We start from the raw sequence: 18,367 nt of genomic DNA, 5'->3' as shown, positions 1-18,367 counted from the left end.
ACATATTAATTGTATAATCATTCATATTCATACCATCATTAATATTTAAAGTTTCGCTATCAGCTGGACGTAATATGGCGGGCGGCGAACATGATAATTGCATTGAAATGAACGAGTCGAATCGGTCAAACACAATGGCAAAAGAGGCTTCGGTTCACCAATTTTCTCCACAAGTCTCATGGCTCAATGTCTTCAGCGATTCTTCTTTTAAAGTTCGTTTCTCGTTCGTTCGTTTCTCAATCCGCTTGTCCTGATGAGGGTTGTTGCGGCAGTGTGTTGAGTAGGGCGGCCTAAACCTCCCTTTCCCTTTTAAAGTTACTTTATCAAATACCTCATGGCTTATCGGCAATTGTTTGAATTAAACACCGTTGCAGTGTGTGTGCGTGTGTGCTGGCTTTCAATTTCTGCTAAAATATCTGTATCTTTGCTTCACTCTTCCACATCATCGCTGTGCTTTTTATCCTTGGACTTGTCTCCCGTCATGTCTCTGTAAAAAAAAAACAACGTGTGCGCACATCTTCCATCAGCCTCCTAAAAAGACTTGGGACTTTGGATCGGGAGACACTGTCACCCTTTCTGTGGAGGATAGAAAGGTAAAACATTTTCTGTCCACCTTCTTTGTTTGCTGCTTTTCTCGATTTGCTGTTTTTTTTCCTGCCTGCTTTATCGTGTTCACGTGTGGGTGTGTTTTCTTTGTTTTGCTGTTTATTACTTGATGAATGCAATGCTACAAAGTGCAACCCCCGCTTATATTCTGACATCTGATGAGATCCTGGTGCTTCAGTTGCCACTTTTAAAGTGCAAATAACGGGAAATTATGAGAAGAACGCGAACATCTCACAGTACCATACGAGGGGGGAGAACTACACATTGAACACACGCTGTCCTTGAATAACCTTTACTAATATCCTGGGGGAAGACTTCCAGATTTCCCATGGACAGCGGCTAACTGAAGATGAGGGCAAAACCTGGGCGAATCGCGGGACGGGTGTGAACCCATCCAGGGCACGTTCAGGGTGACTTGCTGGGGCTCATCCGTGGTTCGTGAAGGTGGCGTGTGAGGACGGTGCCTCGTCTTTGTTGTCCTCCCCGTGTGTCGCAGAAGGAGCTGCACAACAAGCTTCTGAGAAACCAGGCTGAGCTAGAGTCAGTTTTGCGACAGGCCGAGGAGTTTTACAAAGAGCAGGATAGCAGAGTGTACAAGGTATCTGCGATTGATCATCGGCCATTTTTGTGAAACAGCAATAATAATCTTACCCATTTTACATCATTTATCCTTGGACCAATTTTAACTGTTTGGAAAGTGCACGTGATACAAGACTCGTTTATTCCATCATTGGATTTTGAATTGAACTATTCATGTGTGTATTCTACCAAAGTCGTATTTATTTGTTCGAATGTGCCACTTTTCAGTTTTCAGTTGGCACTCTTCGAATCCCACCCAAACAGGTTAGAGAGTAATGCCAACTCCTACTCCACAGCTGTATGGATGTGTTTCTGGCCTGTGGATGTTCAGAAAGCACAGTGTTCATTCTAATGCTGCACCAGCGTGAACCCATAAACACTCATTATTAAGCCACGTCATTTCATGTGCATGAAAATAGGGCTTTTAACATGACTGCAAAATATGGGCAATGAATGCCACCTTGGGAATTTACCTTAATTTTAAGGAATATTTCGGTTTTGTGGATGTTGCATTGTATTCGTGATAAAGGTGTTTGGGTTAGATCACATAAATATAAATGTGTCGTTAAGCCACCACCACCCGACACGGCCAATTAGTACGGTTTGTCACGTGAACAAAACGTACCAATTAGTTACTACTTCAGCACACCAGTGTGTTGGAGAGTAAACCCACAACATTTACAATGTGAGTATGGCGTTTCGCTGTCGGCACGGTTGTCGACTGTGAACAGGGCTCACAGCCTGCGGCGGAGTCAGGCCGCGTTGACAGCGATAGTGCTGGTTACGACTCTGATCCGTTTGGATTTCAGTGCCATAGTGTGGTTGGCATGTGCCCCGCTGCAAACAATGACATGGGGGGTGGGGGGGGTGGAGACACCTTGTATAATTTCACCCCTCTTTGTAACCTGGTGGATGTATGGGCCCGCTTTCTGGCTCATCGCAAGGCCCGGTGCAGTTGCACTGCCTGCACACTTGGGCAGCTACGCCGCTGGGTGTTTTTGCTTGGGTGTGTGTCACCACGTGCAGAGGTGCTCATTCGTGATGCCATCTTGATGAAGAGTTGGACACCCGGTCAAGAGATGACGAAGCTACAATGTTGTGTTTATTGTAAATTTGTTAATTTGTGTTCGTCATCAGTCCTACCAATTCCCTTGGGAGTTTGCTGCATTCATAAAGAAAAGCATCGCACCAACGTTAATGAAGCAATATATGTGACTATTTTAATTTTTTACCTATTTTAGTAAGCCGTCTGAATTTTTTTCATCGTATGAAATCCTGTTGAGAAATATTTGCTTAAATTAACAATGTCTCAGCCACGGATAAATTGCCCACGTGTTTAAAATAACGTGTAACTTTTAATGACATTCATAGATGACATTCATAAATTATACACATTTTTGTTTGAAAATGAAAACCTTTTTTTGATAATGTAGGGGTTTTTTGGGTTATGCGCTCTAACCCAAAAAAACTAAATTATGGATGATATTGGTCGCGAAACCTAAACCTTACGTTTAAAAGTTTTTTGGTCGTCGTTTTTTAAATTATATTCTCAAAGTATGCATCACGCTGTCTCGCGGAGCTGTTAAGGAGCAAATTTAATTATCTGAAGCTTTAGTCGACGATGGCAGCTTCCATAAAAGGCTTGAACCTCGCAGGGGGGTTAATGACAAACGCAGCCGGGGCCGTCATGAGCACGGCACAATAGAGACGCTTCCAGAGGCAATGAAGGCGCATGCCGCTTTAAGGTCTCATGCAGAAGGAGTCAACTTCTGTAGCCCAGGGCTAATAGCCACACCGTTGCCATTGTGCGCGAAGCGACGATCAAGCTGTCCGGTGAGGTCTGCACCACCTTGCTCCTCTATAACTCTTGCTCGGAAGATATCGGTCCGTGTTCAACGTGCGATCATCGACGGGCACCTCGTCTGTGGAACAGCGATTTTCCGCAAAGCATCAGGGACTCTTGTCACTTGAGTCTGTTAGGAGCCGTCTTAAAACATTTATTTTCACTCGCGTAGCTGTCTGTGTAGGCTATGCGCCTTTAACATTGATGTTATCCTTTTTAGTTTTATTCGGTTTCATTGGTTTAAGGAATTTATGTTTAAAGGGTTTAATATTATCACGTACATTTCTTTTGTTCAGGGTTGTATTCATCTGTTTTCTTTCAGGGTTCGTAAAGGGTTGGGTTATCTTATGTCAAGTGCGTTGAGGCCTTGTGTGAATGGCGCTATAAATAAATCTACTTTTAGTTTGTAGATTATTGCGATTACACAAACAACGACGACAGCCAATCATTCGCGACTAAGTGACGGAGACGTCACCACAGCGCCTGTGCCAGGCAAAGTGCACGCTTCAGTGCCACGTGAAATGTCAGAAGTTCATGGGGCAGAGGTCACGGTGTTAAGGGTTTGACTTCATGAGATGACATCACACACAGCCACAAGGATAAGCAGCAGTAGACACAATTCATACACTGCGTGTTGCAGTACACAGGGCCTGTGAAAACTGATTTTAAAATGTAACCAAGATATCTTCTTGAATAAATATTTTTGTATAGCAAGGATAGGCACAGTTTAGATACAAAGAGGCAGAGTCATGTCAATGCCAATCGGTTTTTTTCATGTGGGAGAAATTAACACCGGAGATCAACTTTTCGATATTTTTTTCATTGAAAAATTAGCAACAACATCTTCAAATGGTGTTTTTCGCACCATCTCATTCGCAATAGAGAGTAGTGCAAAGGAAAGACAAGCGTTGTTGGCCTATGGTTGATCGGAGACATTTTTTAAAATCAGTTTTAGCGAGTAACAGCGGCGGTAGTAACATTGTGCATCAGCAGTACAAAACTGTAGAAAGTTATCACTGAAGACCTACGAAACAGAAGTGCCTAGGGCCGACAAGAACCTTAATCCGGCCCCTGGCAATACAGACAAACTGAGCCACGATTTTTCACTGCGGCGCACCATATTAAATAGCAGGGGTACACCTCCCCCCCTTCCAAGGGTCATTGCTAAGATAAGGGGGCCGTTCTTCGGCATTTGGAAAGAGAAACAAAATCACACCCCGCCTTTGGCTCGGTGGTACATTCCGCTTGCGTTTCCTTGGCTCCACCTCGTAGTAAGAGAGAGAGAGACGGGGGGGCTCGCAGCTCTTACCCAACGACACAACGTTGCCTGCAACGGCAGTAACAGCAACAGCTCAAGGCAACTCGACGCAGTTACGCTGAATAGTCTCGCAGTGTACGGAGGGCCAAGAATTGGGCTGGTGGGTTCCTTTTATTTTCAGCTGTTTTTTAAGTTCCGCGTAAGTTATTCAACTACTTGTGGAACGTCAAAAAAATGTTTGTGTGCACTTTATGGAGCTACGTGTGTTATTGTCGTGGAGGTGTACTCTACCGTAAACATGGGTTTTTATAAATGGCAGTGATTTTTTGCAATAATTCGATGTTTACTTTTAACGACGAACTATGCGCGAGTCGCCTTTGCAAGTAAACTATATCTGTTTTTTGGAGCATTGCTTGGATTTGTTATCTATTTAATATAAAAATTAATTTCTACAAAGTGCGCATTGCACTACACTTTCCGATTATGTGTGTAAACTATACTGCAAGCTCAATGCTATAAACTGTATACTCACATTCATATGCTATCTGTATATTTGGAATGTAAATATACTTCCTTCAGAGTGTATATGTAGTATTAGAGTATAGTGTGTGGTATAACATTTCTGCAGTGAATTTATACATTAAATAACAGGTTAAAAATAATAATAAAACTTTTCTTTACTGCCACCAAGAGGAAGGAAGATCTTGATGATTGATCCGAGGGAGCCTTCTTTCCTGAATTAGACCAAACCTTGACATTTCCTCTCAACGACAAAGCACAGAACGGTCCATTGTTACTCTTATCTTGAACTAACCTCGACCATTTTGTAAGCACAACAGCATGTGGGAATTCAAAAGCGAAAGCTCCAAAAGCAGGTGGCCCTGAGTCTGCCTTGTTTGCATCGCCTCATTTCCATGCCATCTAACAAATGTCACGTTTGTCGTAACCCTCCACAGCATGTCTTGAGCCACTGCGATGTCGGGAGTTGGTTGATGAGAGCATGGGTTGCTTGGAACGCTTTGAAACATCGGCGTGCCTGTCGTGCATTCTTCATTAAAATGCTTTTTTTTTGCTGGGAAAGCATTCTCTCCACCGGCCTCGTGTCCACAAACTCCTGTGGCTACCAGGGAGCTAACGTTCACGTGTACCTTATATACGTACATATACAGCTCTTCGTCAGTCCACTACAGGATGACGGCTCTCCGCCACAACCCGACATGTCATGGGGGTCATTGACCATATTTAACGCCGCTGGTCGCTTCTGGTTGGTTAAAGCGGGGAGCATAGCCGAGTGAGCATAGAAGTACCGTACAGCAATGGGTTTGGCTGCACCGCCCCCTCTGCTGCACACAACGTAGCCCTACATAGCGGGGCTGCTGTGCTGCGGGTATTTGCCAGCGAAGGTGATCCCGCTCACGCAAGCGCTTGGGAGGTGCCCATCTCCCGATTACAGCCCTCAGCAAGTGGTGGAAACTCCAAATTCCTATGGCAGGGGGTGAGCCAATTGAAGTGACGTCCACTGTTCGCATTGTACCAAAACGATGCGTCTTGCGCAAAGTGAGTGTTCAGATGGTGCTCATCTCCTGTTTACAACCCTGAGCCGCCAGTGGTGGAAATTCCAAAGTTGTACTCGTTTTATTGACCCGCCGGAGAGATGATGGGAATGCGGTAACCTACCTCTTGATTGCCACTCGTGTGCTCAAGCTACCACCCCTCCTAACGCGCGTCGATGACAGTCCGTCTCATTCGCAACGTCCGTGTATCGGATCCCCGCTGTGAGTGTGACCATGTGTGGACGTGAGACATCTACGCAGCACGTGATTGTGACGCCGCAGTTCTGTGAGTCGCATCGAAGTCACGTGCCACATAAGGTCGTCTGAGCACGTGGAATGTTGATTCAGATGCGGAGGTGATGCCGGGCGTAAACGTTCTGCGCTTGTTTTGCCTTGCAGAATGCGATCTACAAATCCTTCTCGGAGAAAGCTCAAGAGAGACCTCACAGGTGAGTGTCGCGATAGTTGGCCACGATGCCCATTCGTTGTCTGCCATCGGCACCTGCATCAACATTCACGCAGCATTTGACCGGGCTGTGCACGCGGCCTCTAATCCAGCACCGTGGGGGAGGCAGCGACGTTTTTGGTGGACGCTTTTGGTGGATCGCACACTAGTTGTGAAACTGCCTATTTATCATTAACATTTTATTTTACCAGCTAAGGCCCACTGGGCTATATAGTACTTGTTCAGAAGCGACCTGGCCACAAATGATGGCCCAACAAAGTGGCTTATCGTCGTGTGCAAATTTATAGCGGCCAAATACAGCAGGCATCGGGATCGAACCCACGAACATCGCATGGTTAGAACACTAAAACGAACCTATGTGGTAGTAATGCCGTTTATCGTTGAACAAATATAACACGTGTCTTTACTTGGAAGAGGAGGGGAATGTTATCGCGCTGAGTGATTACATCGACGCAATACACTGACTCATAATTTCATTGCAGCTACTCTGATGTATTATGTATTTGTAATAATAAATATATTTCAGTGGATAAATGCGAGTTGTTAGTTTGCGGTGAATAGATGCATTGATTAACAAATGTATAAATTATATAATTTCACTGTTAAAATTGAAAACATTGTATTGGCAACTATTTCCCCAAGTTAAATAATGTAATGCTGATTGTATAATCTGCCAGAACAGACAAAATATTCATTTGGGATACATAGATAGATAAATCGATAAGCACGGGGCGTGCAGGATCCTTAATCCAGCGGTAGAGCGACAGAGGGCTGCTTTATCATTATTATAAAATAAGTAAACAAGTATTTTACGTGTAATCACACACACACATCCACGCACAAACGAGTGGTTAAATAAAAGAAGCAAAATCATCAACAAATAATCGAAGAAAATCATGAAAGAACGGGATGTCTTAATTCTATTAATGGAGCGGAAAACAAGAGAGAGAGAAAGCATTGGCCATTGCACATCCTTAAATTTTCAATTGTGCTTCTGTATATTCCACAGAAAGTTACATTTGTATGTATTGTACTTATCTTAATGCACAGCCCTTGTATGTAATTGTTATATGCCACAGCGTCATATGTATGTTACACTTCTTTAGCACCGTACATGGCCATACTTTACGTGAGTAGATACTTTTCTTGAAGGACGATACTGTGAGACATGATGTAACGCCCAGCTCTCGCTGGAACATTAGGAAAACGGAGATTAAGTAAGTGGCATGGAATGCGATGGCAAATGAGGACATGCTAAACCCAACTTGAAAAAAAGCTAAATAAATACACTCGAGCTAGTCATTCTAAGAAATAGATTGTGTGCCTAACCCTTGTGACAGCCCTGTAAGTGCAGGAGGCATGGGCTTGTGCGAGTGCCAACTTGCGTTCCTTGCGGAATTAAGAGCCTCAGCTGTTCGCGTAGTGTGTGGCTCCCCGTAGCGCTAAACCCTTAGTAACAGGATTCATCAGACGCACGACGAAGATTGACGCACGTTCATTAGGCAACGTTAATACCACGCAGTAAGTGCGGAGTGGGGTTATAGTGCACCTTGTCAGCCCACTGCTGGACAAAGGTTTCTCCACCCCATGTTGGATAGTGGCCGTTGTTTGACCATACTTCCCCACTTTGGTCAGTGTGGGTTGCTAAAAAAAAAGCCGACGGGGGTGGGGGGGAATGGGGGGTATCCAGGACCGGTTGGGCTATCGCTTTTGTCACCGATGTTAGCCATGGCTGGGAATCGGACTCAGGTTGCACGGTTTAAACGTCAATGTGCCCTTTCAGGTGCACTTCTGCAGCCGTCTGGAACGCTCTTTCCTTCCGATATTAGGAATCCACTGGAGCTATGCACTTTTAAATCATCTCGATTGACAACTAATTTCTGTAAAGCTGCTTTTTGTGTTTATTTTTTTTGTCTTTCCCCCGCACCTCCGATTAGCGCGTACGGTGCGAAAGAAGTTCAACATAGATACAACCACTGCGCCACCACTCCCATCTTCATATACTCCAGAGTCAATATGACTATGGATAATATTTTAAACATAATGTATCGGAATAATATTTAATATATGTATACACACAGATATACATACATACGTTTCGCACACTTTTGGGTTGCAGGTAGGTAGGTGGGCTGTAGTGCTGTAATGATTGCTCGCAAACAATTCAGGGCCGTGATTTAATTCAAGATATAATTTTTTATATATCAATTACGTGAATTAAGTGGATTTTAGTGGCAGCAGGGGTCACATGAATCCATTTCATACGAGGTTTGAGAATCAAAAGTCATACAGGCTTACGTGCACTGTTAGGTACATGTATCATGAGCATGAGAATGGATTTTGTTCGAGGAATCTGTGTTTCTTTACATCCCTGAAAGGTTTCCATAATAGAATTTAATGGTGTGCATATCTTTGCATGACAAAATTCACCATCATCACCCACTATGGTCAATCCACTGCTGGATGAAGGCCTACCCAAATTGCCACCATCCTGTGATTTAACAACGACCCAGTTATCAAACGTTAAAACCCCAAAAGCTTACATATTGGGAATATAAGTCAAGAATACTCGGCAATGAGGAAGCAAAACGACAAATAAACCAAACAAAACCGTTGTATCTCTCCTGCCGTGCTTGCGATTATCGCCGATTGGGGTCACGGTCCTTACCGCGTGTTAACTAACCCCGTCCGTCTGTGCGTCCGCGTGTGCGGGGTGCTTGGCGTGCAGCTCGCTGGGCTCGAGACAGTGGCCGTGCGAGGGCTCAGGAGGCCGCCCTTCCTCCAGTGCCTCCTCCACGCTCTCCCCACCGTTGCCCAGAGGTGAGAGGTCATCCTGCAACCTTGTTGTTCTGCCAACGCCACTTTTTTTGAGGGGGGGGCGGGCAGGGGGGGGGATTTGAACCAACCAGTTGCTTCGGAGATGAAATGAAAAACAATGGCACGACTCAAATAGGGGGGGGGGGGGGGGGCAAACGTACGGCTGAATATGCGTCGGGCATCTGGTGAATGTGACAACACGTTGGGGCCTACTATGCCTGTTATTTAAAGCCTGGGGTGTTTAGATTGTAGGAAGGAGATTGTATGTATGTATGTACGCGTGTTGAGCTTCTTTCGCACCGCACGTAGCCAACCGTGCTCATCGTGCAAGTCTGTTGGCTACGTACGGCTGCGTTCTGTGCGAAAGACGTTCAACATAGTCATCAGTCATCATCAGTCTCCACTCATCGGATTGATGATGTCTAGCGATGACCTTGCTGCAGGTGAAATGTCTCACTAGTAAAATACAATGTTTGCTGTACAAACGATGTGTTGTCATACTTGTGTAGGTTGTAAAACCATTGCACATTTACACTTGTCCACTGTAGTGTTCGACAGCAAGAGGTTTCACTGCAATGATTGACATTTTTGAGAAAGCGACGTGAAAGAGCGTGCCTTATTGCGGAGCAATAAACGACTGAAATTTAATTTTGCCGTGAACTGCAATGGAGGTGACAAGCGTACCGCGCCACTGTGGTCATGCTGTAATAAACATTACAATGCAAACTTGCCACTCGTGTGGAGTAGAGAAAATAACGAATACATTGTCTGTCGAAGTTGACCCATCATCCTCCTCGCGTGGGTTAAAATCAGCGACACTCATTAACTCCGTGGTAAATGAGCGATATATTAACAAAGCGTTCGAGCTAAGCAATATCAACACCGCTTTCGACTGCTCACTCGCAATGTGGTAAATAAAAGCCTATTATAGTCTACCTTAAATTCTAGCAATACGTGCCAGTTACACAAGACTGCACTGGATCCTGTTTAAGTGCATTCATAAATCTGTACATGAAGTGGTTTAAGCTTTACGTGCAGTACTTATAAATTGAGAATCGCTTACAAAACGTACACTTTAGCTGTTTCTCGTGTAATCTAGTCCCAGCTGAAGAGAGACACGTGTACTGTTGCTACACTTGTGCATGAACAATAGCCATTTTCAATATTTGAATTAACTAAAATATCAATTGCAAGTCTGCACAAAAATCCCACAAACGCACACTGCATAAAAAAACATCACAACTGACTCTACACTACTACCGTAGAGCACGCTATGTAATGCACAACACATAAGTCTTATTCATAATTGGTTTATTTTGCAGTTAGATCATGTAGGCATAATGTCAATTAAACCTATCACCTTCCACCACCTTACAGCTATACACATCGAGGTATCACGTGGACAAATGTGCCAATTGATTTTTTTTTTTCAAAAACGGGTTAAACTGAAAAGCACATCTTTTGATCATTTGATTTGTTTGGCTTTGTCGGCTGATGGAGTGTGCATAACTCTTAACTGATATTAATTATCAGTCATAATATTGCTCGTGAAAGAATTTCATTAAATATACACATATATATCTGGCGCTGCAACGGGCATCGTATTTTATGTTTTCACTTCTCACTACGAGGCGTGCATGAATCATTTCATGACGACACGTGAAACACTTTTCCCGTTGCGGTTACATTTACGATGTATTTGTTTAATGATAACTTGACTCGGATTCGTTTTTTACGTTGTGGATTTTGGTGCTTTTATGACACATTTCGAGCGGATCTATGATGCGAATAATGTCAGCTCCGCATATGCCTCACCAAGCCAAACATACATTTTGCACTTGCGTGTTTGTTTGCTAATCTTGTTAATTGGTCGTATCCGAGTAGAGCCTTGTTTGTATGGTTTATCATTACGTTGAACTTTGTTCTGGAGCGAACAGCGGCGGCTGGTTTTCTTTTCCAACAAAGAATATCAGGAGCTAAAGCACAGTCGGCTGGCCCTTCCCGTTTGATCTCACTGCGGCGATTCTCAGGACCACTGAGCGCTTCACGGCACGCGCATTTTCTTCATTGACACGTATCCCTCCGTTTCAATCTGGGAACGTCAAGTTTAAAATGGAGAAACTTTTTTTTTATGACCAAACAACCGGATTGTACACACATCATATGCTTCGCTCTCGGAAAGTTATATTTTTTATTACGTCGCTGAAGAAAGCGAGGTGTCCCACTGTCCCCGTGATGTCACTGTGGTTCGCGAGCGTTTGTCAACGGGTCAAAACCGACGCGTGTTGTGTTGGCGGTGATATTTTACTCTTTCGTTTTCTTTCCCCCCTACATGCTGGCCATGCTTGGATTAAAAGGTGGGGGTATTCAAAGACTAGCTTACACGTTAAATTACATCAGCGTGCTCACCGACTCGCAGAGTCCCTCTGGCTGTGCGAGCGGCCGTCAAGCTAAGTTTTTGTCCGCGGCCAAAAGCGGCATCACCGACATTCTGCCGTCCAAGTTCAAACCCAACATAGGCAAGCAGGACCGGCCGCTCCTCTTCCGCGACCCAGTCTCGCGAGCCGTCGGGCGCGCGCGCCCCCAGCAGACACAAGTCCCAGAGCTGCGAGGACATCGCCAACGGGCACGCGGCCGGCGGCGGCGGCCTAACGCGACGCCCCTGCGCGAAATCCGAGAGCGCCGAATGCGTGAGCGCGACCCACAACGACGGTGACGACGCCGACGCCTCCGCCGCCGAGCACATGTCCTCGCAGTTCCTCAAGCTGTACAAGTCCATGCACACCATCAGCCACCAGGACGTGAGGGCCTCCAAGCCCGTGTGCTGCGTGCGCTCCATGGTGTCGTGGTACGAGCAGAACCAGGACGCCGCGACCGCGAGCAACCCGGGCAGCCGGAGCGAGACTCCGAGGGCCGGCACGCCGGAGGACGGGACCTCGCGGGCGGCCGCCGAGCTGGGAGAGGCCGAAAGCCTCTCTCAGCGCTGCCAGTCCCTGCCCGACCTCGGCACTGGACAGGAACGTGCGGTCCACACCCCCCTTGTCACCACGCTCTGCAAGAAGGCCTTCTTCCCACAGAAGCAGCTAGGATACTCCTTCTCGGTGGAATCGCTGGTTGCAAATAGTGGCGGTCAGGAAGTTTCCTCTGGCCAGAGGTCAAAGCAGATCAAAGAAGCCCAGAAAACGTTGGCGGCGGCCCTGCCGGTACTGAAGGAGAGGAGCGAAGCGTCGCTCATTCGCGATCAGATCAGAAGCAAGTGGCTTAACAGGGACCTCTCGGAGATTTCTACGAAACTGAACCAGCACATCCAGGAGAAGCTTGCGAAGCGCAATGGTAATTACGCGGGCAGTCCTTCGGGCAAGGCTGAGGATTCCATGCAAAAAGTCGACCGCTTGGGCAGCTTGAAGGAAAGTAGCATCGACACCACTCAGTACTCACCCGCTGCCAAGCCTGAAAATTCCAAAGCTCGCGATGAACAGAACCACGCTGAGCAGAGTCGGGCTCCCCAACCGAAACCCGGTAAGGCTTCCATGGCTGGCATCCGGGCAGACGGTGCCGCTAATGGATCTTCCGTCGGATCGGATAAGAATGTCAAAACGCAACGCAGCAAGCTCCTCGTCAGCCACTGCAAGGGGCCTTGCCCTGCCTACTTCACGAGGTTCACCACTTGGCTTCAGCACGAGAAGAATCGCCCCAAGGGCCCGGCTCAGGAAAGGCGCACAAGCCAAGGCAGGAAGCCGGAGCCGATGAGAGCGGCATATTTAGTGGGGCCCCTTCCATTCAAGTCAAAGAGTGTCAGCAGCGTCAGCGGCAGCAGCAGCGCAAAGGAGCGGCAGGCCACGGGCTCATCTGCATCGCCAGTGCCAGCGTCCAACGGAATGCAGAATCACGGGCAAGAGGACCACGTGGAAACGGGGATGATCGATCACCTGCTGTCAGAGTTCGTGCCTCGCGCCCCCGCACGGACGTCCTCCATCGTGGCAATCCGAGAGCGATACCGCGCCCCGCTACTCATCCTGGAGGACGCGGCAGAGCTGATGACGTCTTCCGATGATTTCTCACCCAACGACAACGAGCTGCCCTACGGTTACAGCGATTCTAATAACAATCTGCGCTCTTGTCTCCTCCAGAGCAGAAGTTAGTCTCGGACATGCTGTCACCTGGATCGTTGTTGTTGTGGTGGACCCATCGCCCATTGTACATCTCATTTTGGTGTTGTCCGTGAGCCGTGCTCTCTTGTCCTGGCGGCATGCCTGTGAAGACATCACATTTGCCATCGCTTGTCATAGAGTCATCACTTTGCTGTTCTTCAAAACCCCTCGCATGTTACGTGAGATCAAATAGATCCTTTTTGACATCATTTTGAGAACATTTATTGAAAAGATTAAGAGGGGCGGGTGACGACGTTAAACAGTAGAGGAATGAACATTTTTCACAAATGTCAGTGAATTATTACAATTTTTACGGAAAGAATATGCTGTTTTTTCATTAACAAGTCGGATATTTAAATCATTGTAATAATTTTAAGGGAATTTGGCCCGAATTAATTTCTCGTAAAAGAATTGCTCTTCGAGGTTATCACATTGATTGATAATGACATGTGACTATAAATTTAGAACAATTTATAATTAAACAAATACACACGTGCTATTAATCAAAATAAAATGCCTTAATTTTAGCTTACATTTGAAACTATATATGTATTCTCCTTCCTTGAATACATACCTTAAAATCAACTCTTCAGTTTGGCTTTTACAAAATTTAATTCATACTCGAAGGGAAAAAGATGTGTTCACACAAGCATCAGTTTACTTAACACAAAAAATTATTATAAGGCATTGACTTAATACATATATGTATGGTTGCACATAGCAGTGATTTTACTAGTTATTAGGCATGGACAATCATCATGGCTAACATCAGTGGTGAGTGATAACTGAGCCGTTCCTAAGCTCCCTCTTCACTAACCCACAGTCACCATCGTAGTGAGAAATATGGTCACACAACTTGCCTGAGTTGGAACTACCTGACCATCCAAAGTTTAAACAAAGGACTTATAACTCGTATCTGTTCAGCCTGGCCTTTACTGATAAAAGGTAAATTAGTGTGACAAATGGATAGTTGTAGATTAGCCTAATTATTGTGTTCATCACATGGTTTTAAAGTTTTTTTTTACAGAGAATGACAATTTCCTTACAGGGTCCTTGGTTTTAAAAAATGTGATGACAGTAAAGTGTGGGGAGGCTTTAATTCAGCAGTAGATTGATAAAGAGCTGTAAAAAAAATGTAAGTCTTTGTTAGGCCTGACATAGGCTCTGAAACATATTTTCTCACGCACAAAGATACTCAAAACGAGGGAAAACGGCCCATCGACCCAAGCAAAGCAGTGACGAACGCAAGAGCTTTCCACGGCTGCATCTTAAATTGCGGCATTGAGTTTGTCATATTGGTTACGGCCACAGCATGTCGATGCGGTCAACATCAGCCTCCGACGATATTTATTTTTCTTCACGAAGTCATCTTCTCCATTCAAACATCGCATTGTGACCCAGGAGATGAGGTCACCGGGGGTTTCCGCGGAACATTAGATAGAGTGTGTTGGAAATACAAGTGTGCTGTGCCGATTGCTGTGTTACACGCATGCACGTTGCATTCCATTGAAAACTTTGTTCTGTGTTTGTATGAAACAGCGGTGTTTCTACTCATTTATTTTAATTTATCCCAGAGGTTGTCATGCTTTACGCCCATTGTTCAGCTACGGTGTGTTGTGCTGTGTTGTAAACTGTAGTTTTATTTATTTGCGGAGTAAATGTGGTGGGGGTTTTTTTAATGAGTTCATACATTTCACCTGCTGTTTGTCACCTGTGTTAGTTCACTTCACACACCATAATCACGTCGGTTTATGACATGCAAGCTCGAAATGATGCACATACGTGACTGATTCATCGTAGCCTTGTCCACGGCTGCGATTGAAACGATTCAAGAACTTAGTTGTCTAAACCTCATTGGCTGCTCTTTTTCATAACCCAAGGGGGCTGGTAAGTCGTGTTAAACTCACCGACTGGCATTCAGTATCAGGCAATCATATGGATCACGTTGTAAATGTACATTTCAAGTTTCATGTTGTATTAAGAACACTTTGTATGACCGTATTAAAGCTATCCACTGTGCAGATATAGAAGAGCAAATGTACAGCCGAAACTCGTGAAACACAAACGTACGTTTGATGGTAATAAATGCAGGTCGTGTTACTTTGGGAGCACTTTATTTCATATTCACCGGTAAGGAAGGTCATCAGGATTGGGTTTACGACCCCGCCGCCAGAAGGTACGACGGCCGGCGGTCGAGACTAACGACGGAGTGGCAGCCAATGGGAGAGAGAGCACGTCCACGGCAGAGACGGAGCAAAGGGGGGTTGGGGCGAGGGGTCGCTCGTGTGGAGGAGCTAGATGGTGCATCACGAGACCGTGAGAGATGCCGATGACTTGGGGAGCCTTTCGTCCAAAGAGTAGGCGGCTCAAAGCTGAGGGTAAACTACAACTGAACTAACGAGAAATGTGCAATTGTACTCGCTGACAAACGGTGATGCATCTTTCCATTGACAGCCCTTGATGTCTGCAGTCTGCAGCATCGAAGTTTTTGCCCACCCCCCCCCCGAGGGATCGCCAGTGTGTGATGCCCAGTTTACAGACTTCCAAAAAGAACCGTGAGCAGTGCTCATCGGTGATTCATACCCAACCATTAATGGTGTTGTCACAAACTTGATTTGAAGCTTTCGTGACTGCAGGAATTACTCTTTGGTTCTATCGGTAAAGTCACGTAGAAAGAAAATAAATTAAACAATAGAATACGACGTTTCGATTGCAACACAAGCAATCGTCATCAGGTAGAACTAACAGTTTGACTTTTGGATGGAAAGACACACTTTTTCTTCTTGGTTCTTTCGGTAAAGTCACGTAGAAGGGAAATAATAAAATAATAAAAATAAATCATAATAAAATAATTCTCACGACATTTTGGCCACAACGCAAGCAGCCGTCCTCAGGTGAAAAACAGGTCTGTCGGGAAGACAGCGTCTGAATGAAACACCCCAGGCTTGGAGCGTATATTTAAGCTGGGTTGGAGGGGGAAGAGCGCCTTGACAAAATAATTTGCACACACTTTGTTACCCGGCGTATTAGCTTGCTGCTAAAAGTGCTCGGATCCCACGTACTAAGACGCTGGGTTCCCAAGGGGCATTACGCACTTCGCAATGGCATTTACTCCCGCGACCAGGTCTGAATTACGTGTGCCAAAACTCTCAATCTGATTACGTGCCCCTCAATAGGCTTCCTGCAATAGAGCGGGGGACGCCCTCCGAACACATTAGAATGCAAGGATTCATATTCTTAGGTTTTTTCGGTAAAGTCACGTAGGTAAAAAAATTAATTTAAATGAATAAAAGTAAAATTAAAATAAAATTAAAATCACGACGTTTCGGATCCTGAATCCTGAATAACAGAGCAGCTCGCTTCCGTCTTCAGGTGGAACCGTCACAGCACGCTTGCTGTATGAAGTAAAATTTATTAATTTTAATTTAGTAAATTTTACTTGATACAGCAAGCGTGCTGTGACAGTTCCACCTGAAGACGGAAGCTTGTGTTGCCTCCGAAACATCGTGATTTTTATTTTATTTTTATTTTACTTTTATAATTTAAATTTTTACCTACGTGACTTTACCGAAAAAACCTAAGAATATGAATCCTTGCAGTCACGAAAGCTTCAAATCTAGAATTAATACATTAGAATGCAGCTTGGGTTCTATGTTAACATGCTGGGGAGCGTGAACTGTGGGAGCCACGGCGCCAGAAAAGGGTGCCCATTAATTTGGTCAAGTAGCGAGAAGCCCTTTGGGACCAAACATAGCAACTGCCGCTCGCTTTGCCAAAGTTTCACTCGGTGTGGCAGTAATGAAGAGAGGGCTGTGCCAACGTTACGTGGGCACAGCCAAGGCAGGAGTCACTGGGACATTTTTCACCTGTCTCAGAGAGACGCCATGCATTTGACGTGGTAAGTGGGGCTGCGTGTGTGAGGTGTAGCCAGGAAGAGTGAATAACAGAGCAGCTCTCTTTGCACATATACCGATTATATTCACATAAATCCTTGAATCGAATCGCAACCAAGAATCTTGACTATTCATAAAATTACTGACGAAGTTACTTATCTCATGCCAGTGTGTTTGTTGTGCAGAGAAACATTTCAAATGTGTGATGTAAACCGTGACATGTAGAGCATCTGGATCTCTCTGTGTTTTGGCGTGGAGATGTGTGACACAGACACACACACACACATGGAACGTGTGACAGACACACCAATGACATGTTGTAAAACACCCTGTCCATGCCATTAGTGTGTGCGTCGCATCTCTACCGTGCCACCACACTAACGGCGTGGTCGCAGGGTGATTTAGAACCGTGCCGTGAGTTGCCGCGTGAACACCCCACCCCCCCCTCCTTGTCTGCCGTTGATGCCGCTCTCTGCCACCCGCCCTGCGTTGCGCAGACTCTGATCTCGCGCGGCCACACTCGGCCCAGAGCTTCAGCTACGGCACCGGCAGCAGCAACGCCTTCCTTGACCGCCGGGGCACGCCGGAAGATCTGATGCGTCGGCACAGCAGGGAGGTGAGGACTCGGCAGCTAATTGATTGCCAGGTTGCATGTGGTCAGCTACAGTGTGGGTACTCCCCGGGCCTCTTCCAAGACGTCTGGCCAGCAAGAAAGAGGAGGCCAAATTGGGGTGGCGAGGTGTTAACTGCCTCGCCTGGTATACTGGAGGTCGTGGGTTCGATCCCATCCCTGACACCTGTATATTTGGAGTTTGCGTGTGGATTTTCTCCGGGTCCTCAGGTTTTTCCCTCCACATTTAGAAATGTGCGTTTAGCGTTTAAGAGTATTTGGATGCTATAAATGTCCACATGATACAAGCCACTTTGCTGAGCTATCATTTGTGGTCAGGACACTTCTGAAAAAGAGCTACATAGCTCAGTGGGGGGGCCTTACCTGATTAAATAGAAAATAGTTTAATTTAGCTTATATGAGTGCCGCCCCGTTCATTGCTCCAGGAAGACGCTCTCGCCCTATGACGATCAAAGTTCACCAACGGCCAACGTCACCTCCAGAGGGGGGAGCAGAGGTTTTGCTGCCGTTCTGCCCGCATGCCCCTCTCAGCTCGGGACGCAGCAGCAGCAGCTGGCTTTAATAAGTCCG

The 18,367-nt window shown here is 45.8% G+C and overlaps 1 protein-coding gene across 23 annotated transcripts in view; it reads left to right on the top strand.

Annotated features, from left to right (window-relative positions):
- Nucleotides 1–18,367, top strand: part of LOC133354450 (sorbin and SH3 domain-containing protein 1-like) — a 199,536-nt gene that overhangs the window by 160,805 nt on the left and 20,364 nt on the right. For 21 of the 23 annotated variants that reach the window (XM_061571285.1, XM_061571284.1, XM_061571294.1 and 18 more), the window contains 6 exons: nucleotides 528–593; nucleotides 1,103–1,204; nucleotides 1,414–1,449; nucleotides 6,239–6,288; nucleotides 9,034–9,125; nucleotides 17,664–17,782. In XM_061571285.1, the coding sequence (XP_061427269.1) occupies nucleotides 528–593; nucleotides 1,103–1,204; nucleotides 1,414–1,449; nucleotides 6,239–6,288; nucleotides 9,034–9,125; nucleotides 17,664–17,782 (465 nt within the window). The remainder of the gene's footprint in view (nucleotides 1–527; nucleotides 594–1,102; nucleotides 1,205–1,413; nucleotides 1,450–6,238; nucleotides 6,289–9,033; nucleotides 9,126–17,663; nucleotides 17,783–18,367) is intronic. The other 2 variants (XM_061571288.1, XM_061571293.1) reach the window with 2 other exon arrangements.

Source organism: Lethenteron reissneri, chromosome 47 (genome assembly GCF_015708825.2).
Source record: "Lethenteron reissneri isolate LAM-NWPU_2019-01 chromosome 47, ASM1570882v1, whole genome shotgun sequence".
Classification (NCBI taxonomy): Eukaryota; Metazoa; Chordata; class Hyperoartia; order Petromyzontiformes; family Petromyzontidae; genus Lethenteron; species Lethenteron reissneri.
The sequence above is the reverse complement of the archived record's forward strand: the minus strand, read 5'-3'. Positions and strand labels throughout refer to the sequence as shown.